This window comes from Nothobranchius furzeri, chromosome 16, assembly GCF_043380555.1.
Source record: "Nothobranchius furzeri strain GRZ-AD chromosome 16, NfurGRZ-RIMD1, whole genome shotgun sequence".
In the NCBI taxonomy this organism is placed as follows: Eukaryota; Metazoa; Chordata; class Actinopteri; order Cyprinodontiformes; family Nothobranchiidae; genus Nothobranchius; species Nothobranchius furzeri.
Window position 1 is genome coordinate 56,568,624 of NC_091756.1, and position 15,005 is coordinate 56,583,628.

The window sequence follows — 15,005 nt, forward strand, 5'->3', positions numbered from 1 at the left end:
CATATGGCAACTCTGGGCATGCAAGCTGTATTTTTAAAAACGCGGCACAATTTCATTATATCTTCTTTACATTGCATACGGGTGTATTCACCTATTTGAAAGTTAATGTAAAACTTGAGTGAGACATTTGCATCATCATGATTTATATTCTTTATCACTTAAGTGTCAGGGAAAAGACATAATCCTTTGCAAGAGGATTCAGGTAGATGGGAGCCGTGCAATCTCGGACTTTGTATGCTAGTGTTAGCAATTTGAATTTGATGCATGCTGCTACCAGTAGCCAGTGGAGCTCAATGAACAGAGGGGTGACGTGTGCTCTTTTTGGCTGATTGAAGACCAGACGCGCCGCTGCGTTCTGGACCATTTGAAGAGGTCTCACAGTGCAGCCTGGAAGACCAGTTAGAAGGGCATTGCAGGAATCGAGGCGAGAGATGACAGTAGATTGCACCAGGAGCTGGGTGGCATGTTGTGTTAGGTATGGTCTGATCTTTTGTATGTTATACAGCGCAAAGCGGCATGAACGAGCAACAGAGGCAACATGATTTTTAAAGGTCAAGCAGGAGTGTGAATTGGGAGTCCAGCACTCTCTTCTTTGAGTGCTTACCCAAAGGTCAAGCCTCTCTGGATCACCTAGAGGAAAACTTCATACAAAGAACTACTAAGCATATTGGTTTGAAATACTTAATACTATAATAAGTAATTTCCATTTTGTTAAACAGCATTAGTTCCGATGAGAACAGGGCACCCGGTCGCGGCTCTTTGTGGACAAATTAGTTATTTAGTCGCTCCTCACCACCACTATTTTACAAATATGCAAAAAATTAAAAAAACGAGCAAGTTTATCTGATGGCATACAGACTTCTGGAGACTAACATCAAGCACTATCAACCAACTCACCGAGCTGCAGTATTTCTGTAGTCAGGTCTCTCTCTGAGTTCAAGAGCTCTACAAGCGGTCAGCCCGCGCAGCAGACAAGCGCCGAAATGGTCAGAGATGTGCCGGGCTGACCGCTGGGGAGAACCGGGTGGAAGAATGGAACACAGAAGTCTCCCTCCGAGAGCTCCACCAACATGTCATATTTCAACCCATTTTTTTGTTAAATGCACTGGGTTTTACACCCATCGACATATACCCTATTAATTATTTTACCGTATTACATCTAAATTTCATGGTTAAACAGTACATGTTAAAATGGTAGTTAGCTAGCTACTTTGTTAAGCTCAGCTAGTGCAAAAGCGGCAGTGACCTAAAATACATAAATATAATTTTACTTACTGAAAAAAAAAATGAAGTGGAGACTCCTTGGATGCTCTATTAGTGCAATTAATGCCACAGCAAGTCATTTTTTCCAACATTTGCACAAATAATATCCAAAAAAGAAAACACAAATGCTACAATTACTGGTCTAAGTTCAGAGACTAAAAATCGCAGAACAGTTTTCAAGCGAGACCAAGGCTCAAACTGAGCTACTGAGGCCTTTCCACGGAGCTAGCTCTGTGGTCACATGGGTCTGATGCTGCGGTCACGTGGGTCTGATGCTCATTAATTATACAGACTTTTAGGCATTTAATACACTTAAACTGAAGGGTGACAAAAACAAATTCACCCCCCTCAGAGTTGTCATGAGTATAAACTCACAGCAAAATCGTCAGTGTAAATTTAACTCGGATAGTGTTATTTTTAACACTATTGCAGTGTTTATATAATCCTCACCAGTCCAGTGTTAAAATTACACTTTCAATAGTGTTATAAAATAACACCATCAATGGTGTTGTTTTATGACACTTTGGAGTGTTGTTTTATGACACTTTGGAGTGTTGTTTTATGACACTTTGGAGTGTTGTTTTATGACACTTTGGAGTGTTGTTTTATGACACTTTGGAGTGTTGTTTTATGACACTTTGGAGTGTTGTTTTATGACACTTTGGAGTGTTGTTTTATGACACTTTGGAGTGTTGTTTTATGACACTTTGGAGTGTTGTTTTATGACACTTTGGAGTGTCACTTTTAAGTGTATTTAACACTAATCAGCACTAATATTTGATTAAATTTTTAACAAGTGTTTTTAACATGTTCTAATTATCAATTTGTTATGATATTGTGAAATTCACAGCAAACACCAGTTTGGTTGTAGTTAAGTGTTTGCAATAGTGAAAACACTCCCATAATCAAAATTTACAAAATTTCACATTTCACATGAGGCAACAGAATAATGTGAAAGATAAATGCCATTCATCTCTATTAAGCCTGAACGTAATTGCCTTTGAGGCTCAAGAAATACAACGATACATAAACAAATTAAATAAAAATCCTTTAATTCCAAAGGTCTTCCAAGCACCAAAACAAACTGGCCACCAATCAGCTGCTTTAATACAACTAAAAATAAAATAGAGGCACAACATACTGACCAACACCACTATGTGCACATTGCAAGTCAAACGGTTTGTAACTGATGAGATTGTCTGCTTTCACAACATCCTTTTCTTCAATCTTAAACACTTTGTAGGCATGAAAATGCTCACTGAAGTTATCGACCACAAGCTTGTCCACAAGGAAGTACGTGGTACTGTCAGCTAAAATGATCCTTCTTATCTGACTAAATACAGGCATTTCATTTTTAACATCACAGCAAATGATTAGTCCTTGTCTGTACTCTGTTCCACTTATTTTGATCCAGGTAGAAGAAAATAAGTCTTTTGGTGCTGCATGCAGCGCTTTTGCAAAGATCTCTGTATTGTCCTCAGTGTCCACATTAAATGATTTCAAGGGTCCATGTTCGATGCGATTTAAAGGTGACGTCTCCCAGTGGTATCCTATGGAGATCTGGTGTTTTTTTGCAAGGGACTTTGTGACATTTTTAAAGTTCTTAACAGTGTTTTTGAAAACCTTATGTTTAGCTTCAAACCTCATGCTCCACATATGTATTAGAGGCCCAATTTTTCTTATGCAAGCAGGATAATGGATCATAAAGTGATGTTTTGGGATGAGATTCTTATTTGGATACAACTGTTTGAACAAGACATGGTGTTCTATTATCAAATGCTTTAGGTGTACTGTCATGCCAAATGTAAGAGACGGAGAAAATATTATGTTAATGATCTGTAACAAAAGCAACAGCAAAGTCCAGTTTGGGTTTCCCTCAGGCAAAAGATCACCTAAAATGAGAGGAAGGTTTCTTATAAGGCAAAGAGTCTGAGTGGAATTGAGCCCTATGCTGTTGCCACTGCTTTCCAGGTTTATCCTTGTAGGGCGATTTTTGCGCTCCAAATACCCGTAATCAAAAGCATAAACTCTTGAAAGGAGATCGCTTTTTGACAAAACATTTTCACAAAGATGCTCCAACAGTAACTTTATCTCATACTGTGCCACCCCTTCAAGAATGTCGTGCATTATGTCCAAAGAGAAATTGTGGCAAACATGAAAGAACTGTAGGCCATTTAACGTTGAATTGCGCTTTAAGCCAAACACTGACAACTTCTGTGGGTCTGACTGCAACTCATTGCAATGCATTTCAAACAAATCCTTTCCACGCAGGATTATCTTAGGGTCATCTTCGTCAAAAACAGTCTGGGTATCATCTTTCTCAATCAAGCACAAACGGCAGAAATGTCGTGCACTGAAAGACTCAATAAAACCCAAAATTGAGTGCATTGCCAAGTTATCTCCAGTTATCTGACATATAGTGCCATGAACTTTTTCAGTTGAGAATGGTAAAGCGATGCCAGAATGCTCCAGTGTTTTGATGTCACTTATTAGAGGTTGTAGAATTGGATCAAATCCATATTTTTTCACATCTTCAGTGTGAAACAGTGCTACCAGATGAATGTTCATAAGAGCAGAGTTGAACTTAGGTGGCAAGTTTCTAAGGACAAAATAAAGAGCACCGACTTTATGGACAGTGCGTTTTGAACCCAATGGGTTTGCAGTTTCAAAGTCGTCATAGTACAACTGAATTTGCAAGGAACTCTGACCTTTGGAGAACAAGGGATGTGTCTTACAATAACTTCCATCACAGAAGTCTTCAAATGTGTTTGTTTTTGATATATGTGCTTCACTAAGCAATTTACAAATTTCTGCATTACGACACATAAATTTAATGGTTTCTAAAATTGGAATGTAAACAAATGTTTCTTTTACTGGAACTTGATCATAGGTGCCTGTTGATTTATTTCTCCTTGTATCGAATCGAACTCCCAACATTATTTCAACAGGCTCCACAATGCCCCATTTCTCTCTGAAATATGCCATTCTTTTAGTTTCGGAATTAAAGCTAACAAAGGGGTTTTCATAATTGTCCAAGCTTTCATTTAATGTAGACCTCACAGGGTCATCCTTGGAGAAATGAGCCAAAATGTCATTTTTTACCTGAGCGTGTAGACCAGTAGCAAGATCTTCCAAATCACTAACAACTGATGAAACAGCACTATTTGTCATACCACTTCCTTGCAGTTTACCAATTATTGAAGCACAAATATGTTTCACATTTGCAATAAGATCAGTTCCTTTCTCCTCAAAGCCATTATTTTCTGGGCTCTGCGTGGTATTTGTTTCGCTTTCTTTAGTGTCACCATCTGAACAGTTAACAGGATTTTCTTCATCAAGACTTTGCGAAAGATCCTTTTCATGAACAGCTAAATGTTTTTTGAAACCTGAATATGTAGAAAACTGTCGCCTACAACGATCTTGTGCACAAACCAACTTAAACCTGGTGCTTGGATAGAAACTATGGTCAAGTCTTAAATGAGTTATTAGTAACTGGCAAGCAGCATGAACAGCTTGACAGATGAAACACCTGAACATTTTTTAAACCTAGTTAAAGAATTTTGCTCGAAGCTCACAAACTCTTGGAGATCCACTTGTTGTTGTAGCATCGATGTTGTAGATCGTTGTTTGCACAAAGGTGAAGAGCTGGACCAGGGACTCATCATAGGACAGGTTGAAAACGTAGTGACATTTGAACAGTTCATCAAAAGCACCCAATGAGCTGGTGGCTTGGCAGGGGATGAGGTGCTTGTCCACAACAATGTAGAATGCACCAGTTTTGTTTGGTGTGCGACCAACTGCAAGAATGTATGGCTGCTTCCCCTCTCGTCTCTGCAGGTGTTCATCAATGCTGCAGTTTGACTGAGAAACAAAAACACATACAAATGAAATAGACATTTTTATAATCGTATTTATTGCTGAAACACTCCAGTATGGTCATCCAGCAACCAACAAATGTATAAAATTTTCCACAAATAGATGGTGAGAAACTAATTAAATGTTTTGCTTTTATGTGAAGGGAATAAACCTATGAAACTGGAAAGAACACTTAATAATCATCAAACTTATATAGCGCTTGTTTAGGACACTCAAAGATGCTTTCATGCACTCTCACATTCACACACTGCCAGTGATGGTAAGCTACTTTGTAGTCACAGCCACCCTGGGGAGGTCTAACAGAGGCGAGGCTGTCATTTGGCGCCGTCAGCCCCTCTGACCACCACCAACACAGGCAAGTTGGGTGAAGTGTCTTGGCCAAGGACACAACAGCAGAATACACCTGGCGGGGGCTGGAATCGAGCCCATGATCCTCCATTTATGAGGCAACCAGCATTACCACCTGAGCTACTGCTGCACCAGTAAAAAAGCAGTTGAGAAATGAGCAACTTCAATTTTTTAAGTGCTTCCTGCATGCTATACAGCAAACTGCATATGGTGTGTACATATGGCAATAAGAAAACTATAAAAAGTACTTTTGTAATGACAACTTGCATATAGGAAATAATCCATGCATCATTCGTTCTATTCCATCTATCCATTTTTAATCACTTATCCAGGGTCGGGTCGCGGGGGCAGCAGCCTAAGCTGAGAGGACCAGACTTCCCTCTTCACAGCCACTTGGGCTCCTCTTGAGAAATCCCAAGGCGTTCCCTGCATTCATTTCAGCCGCTTGGGTAGTGACCAAAAGAAAGATTGCGGATACAAACGGCCAAAATTAGTTTTCTCCACAGGGAGTCTGGGTTCTCCCTTCGAGATAGGGTGGGAACCTCAGTCATCCGGGAGGGGCTCGGAGTCGACTCGCAGCTCCTCTGCGTTGAGAGGAGCCAGAGAAGCTACTGTTCCCGTGACCCAACCCCGGACAAGCAGCTGAAAATGTATGGATGGATAACCAAATAAACAAAATTTGCCTTTTTTAAACTTTAAATAGAAAATGAAAAGAACGAATGATACACGGATAGGAAATAATAGTCTGTTGCTAATGGGTTACCCTAGTTTATTAGACTGTAATAGAAGAGGCGTATTCACCTTGTGAAAGTGCACCATTTTGTCCACCGCATCACAGGGGCTAATTTTTGTCCTCTTTCGACCAGCAGTGGGTGGCAACAAATGAAGAAGGAGCAGCAGAGAAGCCATATCACTGTCCCAGTCTTTTGGCAGGGAAAAAGAAGGCATATTAAAATTCACAAATAAAAAAGCTTGAGCTTGCTGGACTACAATAAAAGAGTGTGAGTAGCCTTACTGGAGTCATCATCTGTTGAAAGGTTCTCAGCAGCTTTCAGAAGTTGGCGAACCTCCGCTGATTGAGTCAGATTTCGGGCCTCATCAATAACCTTGGGTTTAAATGTCGTGTCCCATTTCTCAAGCATTTTAGAAGAGGTTTCAGCTCCAAGCAACAGTTGGAAGTCTTGGTTTACCTATTAATCATTAACGCATGAAAATGCTTTAATTAAATAAGCACCATTGTCAAAATCTGACCAGCTAAGACTGCAGTCAATTGCAGTCGTATTAAAAATACCACTTACTAGTCCTTTAACGTCTAAAAAACGTGGGAATGTTTTGAAGACATCTGCACTTGTCTGTGGATCATGCACAAGGTCCTGTCGATGTTGAAAGGTCATCTTCATCTTTTGAAAGACAACTGTCTCATCGTTACAGTGAAGAAGAAATGAAACTGCCTCCCTGCAGGCATCTCCATCAAGCTGTTGAGGCACTGTGGTTGCTGTTCTTTTACGGTTTGGTCCTTGCACATGAGGTGAGGTGGCTACCTTCTCTGGCCTCTTATATCTACTCCTGGACATGGTTTTGAGGCGCCACGCTAAATATCCTGTGCCTTTTTCCCCATCATAGAAGTGCTCCTGTCAATGAAATTAAAAAAAAATATTAGAAAATAATGTTCACTCACATATCTCAGAAGAGCAACTTAAATTTTACACAAATTTAATTTTCAAATATGGGGTACAACACACACACACACACACACAATTTTTTAGACCTTTTTTCTAACTGGTGAATTATATTATGTCAAAAACTTAGGAATGCACTTAGTTAACCGCTTAATTGCCGTTAATGTTGTAACCGGGTAAAATAGTTTTTCCCGGTCAACAGTTTCATATCCTGCTGCTGCGTTTCCGTATAATATATTATGTGCCACTAGAGGGCGCAATAGTAACACTATTATAATGTTTCCCGGGCAACCACAGAAGAAATTAGCTTGTCAAACACTGAGCAATTAGCACTGTGGAAGCAGTTTATTCTTTGTTATTTCATTCCTGGAACACAATAGGCCTCCCAACAAAGTGCTGAGCCTGGCAGAACATGTTAGTGTAATTATTTAGTTTAATGTAAGGAAAGGAAGTATTTTTTTTAAACCGTGGTCTCCAGAATGCGCTTATGAGCATGCAATTGCCAGCAGCGATGTGTATTTGATGCCAGACGGTTCACTGCACAACTAGTTCTGAGTCTGAAGGACATTCCAGCTGTCATCTCACTCTTTTCTTTTTGTTCATAAATGTAATGAGCGTTGTTGGTTGGTTCCGGTTAACCGGCTATTAATCGTTAAGGGGCATCATTAGCCGGTTAAAGAAATTTTCAAAATGTGCATCCCTACAAACATTGAACAGTTAGTCTGAGTAGATTTTTCTTCAGGTATACCGTATTTTCCGGACTATAAGTTGCACTTTTTTTTTCCATAGTCTGGTATATAAGTCACAGGACCAGCCAAAGTGACTTATATACCAAATTATGTAGGCTATACCGCGCTGCTGCAGGTCGGCTCCAACCCAGGAATGAACTCCCCTGTCCCGCTAGGAGGGTTTCAAACACTGCCAAACTCTGCTGGAGATCGTGGCACGCTGCTGAGTACCGCTGATGCAACAGCTTGTTTTTTATTCTGTTGTTACCAGTACTTGTCTTGCAATGTGAAATGCTTGGTCTCAGATTTTGTAAGAAAAATAAAATTTCACCCCAAAATGCAACTTATTCCAGTGCGACTTTTATGTTTTTTCTTTCTTCATTATACATTTTATGGCTGGTGAGACTTATACTCCGGAGCGACTTGTACTCCAGAAAATACGGTATATATATATATTTATTTATTTTTTTTTTACTTACGTAGCCTTTTGGAGAAAAAGGATCCTTCAGTGAAGGAAAAAGCGTAATGATTCCCAGGGCATACTTCTCTTTCTGCTTACGTGAAGGAATCCTCCTTACAACAAAGAAAACGAATACAAACAAAAATTAGTAAGTTATAACAAGGTTTTATAAAACCGTAATTCAGTACATCTTGAAAACCAAACATTCCTTTTGCTAGATTGATCCTTTTAATCTGAATCAGTCCAGTTTCTTACCCGTGCATCTCAGTCATATGACTAGCCAGTATGTTAACAAGTTGCCTGCGCGTGCGATGCTGCAGGGATTTCTCGGACTTGTACTCTTCCAAGACATCCTCACCTCCAGGTTTTACATGCAATGCATTCTCTACCATCTACAACAAGTTGTCAATTAACAGAGACAGGTTATGTCTTGCGAAATAAAACAAAAAGTATAAACCATCATTTTTCAGTTCTTACTAATAATGCATGGTATAAACTGTACAAGATGTAACCGGTATGATTTTGGCCTACGATAAAGATTTACTATCGGCTAACTGGCGCTTGCTGATGACGTCATTGAGGAGTGCGACAGTTCAGCTCTTTAAGTAACAAGGCTGAGCGTAAACTTGTCCCGCTTTTACATGAATGTTGTCAATCTGCGTCAGCTCTGGACGAAACACAGAGAGCAGAGAGCGTGAAGATGTGATTGTAAAGAGCATGAGGTTACATTGGTTACACAGACCTTGTTTTGTAGTCTGATGCTGAGCAGAAAAACATCCTCAGAACAATATGATACATTATTGAATCATTATCGTTATTTGCATTTTTCACTTTAGTTCAGACAATTTAGAATCTAGTCTGTCACATTTAGCTTGTTTTTAAAATATCTTCATCTTTATTCATGTTATAATTTTGTTGCATTGTTAGGAAAAATAACCTTAACATTAAAACTGAGATGTTGTATTTAGTTAAGTTTAGAAAATTAAATGCAATTTATAATAAATAATATATATTGAAATTTATTGTATACTTTAGAATTATTTGTTATGCAATTTAACTGGGCATGTCAGATTGTTCAAAAACAGTGATTTTTACATTTATAAACAGAAGAGAAGAATAAATCGAGATATATATCATTACAACATGTGCTTCAAAATTTAGCGCAATATCAGTTTTAGGTCATTTTGCCCTTTCCTAGTTCATACTAAAACAGACAGAGCTACTTCCCTGCCAGCCAGTAAAAATAAAAAATAAATACCTGCAGCAGCTATTCATTCAGATTATTTTATCATACAATTTACAATTTTTTATGAAACCATATTTATACTGTAGCAATCTGAATTATGCCAATTACAGTAGAATTTTTTAAAAATGAATCTGAAGTACCTCTTTTGCAGCCTCAGACTCTGAAACTTCTGTGGTAGACTTGTTCTTGACCCCAGAGCTCAATCTACTTCCAGTAACAGGGATCCCCAAATCTCTGTGAAGATCACTGTCACTAGACGATAGTGACACGGTATCCGTGAGGGAGGATGAGGTTGAATGAGCTATAAGAAAAAAAATTATAATTTCAAACATGAAGAAAAAAATAACTTGCCAACCTGGTGGAGGAGTGCAGTTCTGAGGTAATTCTGCCATAAGTATATGTGTTTAATAAAATCAGCTAAGTATGAAATATGTTGGTTTCATTCCATTTGTTTATTTTATACTAACATTTCATATTCAATTAAAGAGATTAAGCTATAATTTTTCATGAAGGTAGACAGAGTAAAGTGTGATTAGGGTGTATGGGCTGTTGAGTGCATGTGTAACATAGCTTTTATTCTTGTATGTTTGCACCATGTGTTATCCGCATATTATGTGTAAAGTCCTTATCTGTTTAATTATGTAGACCAATTTGCATTATCTTTTCAATAAAATAGATTTCTTAACAAAATTCAATTTGGCTGGATTTTATGCAACTGCAAACAACCACAATTTTAAATGTTTGCCTTTTGGATACTGTTGCTGATCGTTCGAATAGCCAGCTTGTTACAGCCAAAAGGTATTATAAAAATCTGCACCTGAAGATCCATGAGCATTCATTAAAATAAGATTTAACAATGAAATGAAACTTACCATCACCTGCTGAGCTGTCACTTACAGTCAGGCATATGTCAGGATTGGCCTCTATCAGTTCAAGAAAGATGTCTTCCTCCACTGCTGTATCAGTCTCATCAAAAATGTGCAGTTCTGTGACATCAGGAAGCCCAAACTTGTTTTTGACTAAAAGAAGATGATAACATATGAGGTAAATATGTCTGAAGCAAAATTTAGTCTGAAAGAAAGAAGAACTGTATTTCTAAAGCTACTCTAAAATTCCACATTGCTTTCACTTAAAAATGAAGTTTAGTGATGTGACACTTCAGTCACTAACTTATGTGCATACAAAACAAATTTCAGTTATTTACATTTGCTAACTTAACACTGCAAGTAAACATTTACATGTGATGTGAAAATCTACAAATTCTGCCTTTGTCGAAGACCAAATAAAATTACTAAGAAAAAGGTACAATAAGTATAAGTAGTTTAACATAACAAAAGATTTAGCTTGTTCAGATTGTTGTGAAGGTACACAAGACAGCTACCCACCTTCACTGATGAACTCCAAATATGTGAACCCTGGCTGTAACCGTATGTACTTCTTGGAACTTTGGTGTTTCACCTTCAGCAACATGATGATTTCTTAGGAAAAAATGTCAAAAGGAGAAAAGTAGTTAGTGTTTGATATAATAAAATAGATCTATTTTAAACAAAACATAACTCAAAGCTGGCATAAAAATGAAAAATTCTCAAGTTTTAGTCTCTATATTTATTCTTGTTGCTTATTCTAAAATTTACATATTTCAAACAAACAAGTGTTTTAAATCAGTAGAAATCTAAACAATATTTAAAGAAAAAACTTAAAACAAGACATTATTCATGCTTAGAAAGAACAGAAATGGAAAATCTTTATATTCTCCGTTTATCCAATGTGCACGGATTGACTCGTTAAATCCGCTTGTGTGTGTTTGGTAGTGACTTTCTCTACTGTTTAAGCACAAAGAAGAACAATTACATGCATGGTGCTTAAAGAAAATAGATGAGCTCGCTCTTATCTGGAATTATAAAGTTCTAAATCCCGCTGAGTCATTCGGCTGCGGGTGTTTCTGCTTCAGAAGCAGTTTGTAGTTTACCTCGGTAGTTTACACGAGGAAAGCAGAACTACGTCCACACCCGACTGAACTGTTCTGTCCCTTATATTTTAACAATGTCAATCGCTGTGTCCTCCATCTTTTTCCCATTCGGAGAGCTATTTTTACCAGTCATGTAACCTGCAGCAGTGGGCTAAAGCTTCACAAACATTTGCCGTTAGCAGCGCGTCTGCCTGCTGCCGAGTGGCTGTTCTTTCCATTGAGATTCTAGCGACCCGTTCTCAAACGTCTATCAAGAGAAAGTGTTGTTTGTCTGTGTATGACCATTTTATGTTAGCATGATGCGAATTAGCTCCCCAAACCGGACAGGCGCCTAAAATTAAGTCGGTGCAACGGGACTTCCGGGAATCTCACGATAATTTCCCGCACATTTTGTGCTGCACTAATTAACTTCAGTCCATTTTCTCAGGGTTTAGGGCCAGCCGAACTAATTTCTAAAAAATTCAAAACGGCGCTAGTCTATAGCTAATCAACTCTGAGGCTACCGAGCATCTAAGCTAGCTTTAGCTGGATACAAAATTTTACATCTTACAGTCTAAAACCGAAATTACATTAAAGTCCCATTTTATGTGCTGTTTATGGCTCTTTATTAATAAATATATGTGGTACTTACCGTTTGACGTTGAAAACTTGACACTGCATCTGCTAGCCCGCGCTGCCTGGAACTTTCTAGAGTTGCCCGCTCTCCTCTCAGACCGGATGTAGAAATGAACTCGACAGGAGAGTTGGCGCTTAACTCGCGCTGTTAGCTCCACCCCAAGAGCTATTTGGACACCGTGGGTGTTCAAACCACACCAGGATTCAACAACCATCAACTCTAAATCATTTTCACCAGAAAATTGACACTAATTAACACTGCAGATTTTGCTGTGTAAACCAAACACATGTTTTGGAACCAGGCTGTAAACATGTTTATTTCTGCTGTGAAATTGGTATTTTTAACATGGGAGTCAATGAGGATTTGCTCTCTTCTGACACCAGCCCCCAGTGGATGAGGGTGGAACTGCAATTTATTTCACTTTCGTGTTGGCCTCAATTTCAGAACTGCATTGTGGGGGCTTGCTGCAACACTACCCATACTGCAATGGCAAAACGTCTCGCTCCCTTCCACTGATTGCATCTACTGAGTTAATGAGGCAGTAGTACACACTGAGCATTGCCTCCTCCTTCTCTACAGTTTGATTTGACTTGTCTTCTTTTTACCTATCTCTTTTTACGTCTCATGAACTGTTTTTATTTTCAGCTGAAGTGGCAGCTAACCTAATTTATGATAATATTAGAGAGCTTCTTTCCAACAAACATTGTGATTACTCATTAAATCAGTAGGAGGACTGTTTACCAATTATCAGAAACCACTGTTCCAGCACAGTGATCCGAGTATGCTCTGCTTATTGTTGCAGTCTGCCAATTGATTACACTCGGGCTTTTTTTTTTCAGTGGAAAGCGTGGTCTTCTTCAAAACATTTTAGGATGCTTCATTGATTATTCTTTTTGGAAAATACGTCTGCTGGATGAGCTTAAAGTGTAGTTTTGCACACAGCACAGATTGAGTTTTTTTTTCAAGCTAGTAGTGAAGTCAAACAACATAAATGCATACAAATAAAAGCTAGGTGTTTAGGTGTGTATCTGTGAGACGTTATCAAAACTCTAGCCAGATCACAGCTGAACAAATACTGGGCTCTTCTTGTACTTCAGTGTTTAATAGCTCCCTTCATATAACAGCAATGATAAGGCCTGTGAGCTGAATCCAAAAGTTGTCTCCATTCATCTCAACTCAACTCCATCCGATTCCATTCATTACCCCACAGAGATAACCCAAGCCCAGGAAAAACGCAGAGTCAGCAACCACCACAGTCTCTGGGATGTACCAAATCAGTCTCTTTTATTCCTTCTCTCTCTCTTGCTCTCTCTCTTTCCCATACAATAATGAGTCTGTCGTATACTTTGGTAGAGAGTATCCTTTTCCTATGAAATTTAATATCTATATTTATTATTAATAGTAATAATATTAATAATAATAATACATCAAACTTATATAGCGCTTGTTAGGACACTCAAAGATGCTTTCATGCACTCGCACATTCTCACACTGCCAGTTCCAAGTTATTTAAAGATACAATTTGTCTCAAATTTTTATCTTTTTCAAATGCACTCACTATAAACTTCCTACATATGATGAAAAGGGAAATTTGCATGATAAAGGTTTAGTCCACAAATATGAAGTAAAACAGCTGAATCAATCTCATTTAGGTGTGTTTTCTGCACCTTGTTTATAAAAAATTTCGGCACCAACTCTGACAGCACAATCTCACACAATAGTGGATAAAACCAATTCTTTGCAGCTTACAACAACAAAATAAAATGAAAAACAATTGTAAAAACTCTTAGGTATGTCCAAGAAAGTTTTTCTTTCTTTTTGAAGATGTCTGATTAAAAATGACAGTTAATGTGAACATAATTTACAGTTTATTACTGGGAGTAAAAAAAACCTTGGAGGCAGAATGACTCAGGACAGTAAGGACCTAGATCAGCTTGGTTTCAAAGCACCTCATAGTCCTTGTGAGGGGGTCGATAAAAGCAAGACAGTAGTGTGGGAGTAAGATTCAACAATCACAGGATGTAAATCTGGACAACTGGGAAAAACAGAAACAATATGATTTTACAGAGATGGGGCCAAGGGTGTCAGTTTGTTTTTAAAAGTTGTAGGGATGAAATACATAAATGCGTGTGGCTTGAAAACTGTTAGGGAGAATTATCTTTATTTATGTAGAAATATTTGTTTGTTAAATGTTTAATTACAATACACACTGCAGTGTATTAACAGGTGTTCAAAATCGGAGCTTTATTCAATAAATAAAAGTTAAAAAGTCAGGCTCAAACCCACAAACCACAGATTACAAGACGAACACCTAACCAGGGGGTCGGCAACACGCGGCTCTGGAGCCGCATGCGGCTCTTCCATCCTTCTGATGCGGCTCTCTGTGCTTGTAAAATAATGAATGGATATTTAAATAAAATGCTTTATATTTTACTGCATTAATTTTACATCTGCATGCCAATTATAAATGTAAAGATTGTCTGCGTAAACCTGAACAGTTCCAACCCAGTCTTACTGTGAGACCGGGTTGACGCGTCACGCTTGTGCGTAATCATATGCGCTTTCTGAGCTGACGAGGATGTCAGATTCTGGGATTCTCCTCAGACGGCACATTGGAGACAGGAACAAGCGCTATTCAGCCAAAGTTTCATAGTCAGGGAACATTTTCTAAGTGACAAGTCTCGCTTCAGTCGGAGGAATCTTCCTGCATGCGCTCTGGTTCTGCGACACGCTCCAAGCCCCTCTCCACATCTTCAGCTCGCTGTGCACCGTACGTGCGCGCTGACGGTGAGCTGCGCTGAGCAGTGTCCAGCTCAGATG

The 15,005-nt window shown here is 38.6% G+C and overlaps 2 protein-coding genes across 7 annotated transcripts in view; both read right to left on the reverse strand.

Moving 5' to 3' along the window:
* LOC107387348 (inactive N-acetylated-alpha-linked acidic dipeptidase-like protein 2) overlaps positions 1–15,005 on the reverse strand; it is a 661,429-nt gene that overhangs the window by 498,606 nt on the left and 147,818 nt on the right. The window lies entirely within an intron of this gene.
* LOC139063569 (uncharacterized) lies at positions 1,966–12,446 on the reverse strand. The gene is made up of 10 exons (XM_070545853.1): positions 12,201–12,446; positions 10,986–11,078; positions 10,473–10,619; positions 9,741–9,901; positions 8,610–8,746; positions 8,374–8,467; positions 6,786–7,118; positions 6,503–6,677; positions 6,289–6,410; positions 1,966–5,124 (listed from the first exon to the last, which is right to left on the reverse strand). The coding sequence occupies exons 1-10, from the start codon at positions 12,397–12,399 to the stop codon at positions 4,810–4,812; spliced, it is 1,776 nt and encodes a 591-aa protein (XP_070401954.1). The 5' UTR covers positions 12,400–12,446; the 3' UTR covers positions 1,966–4,809.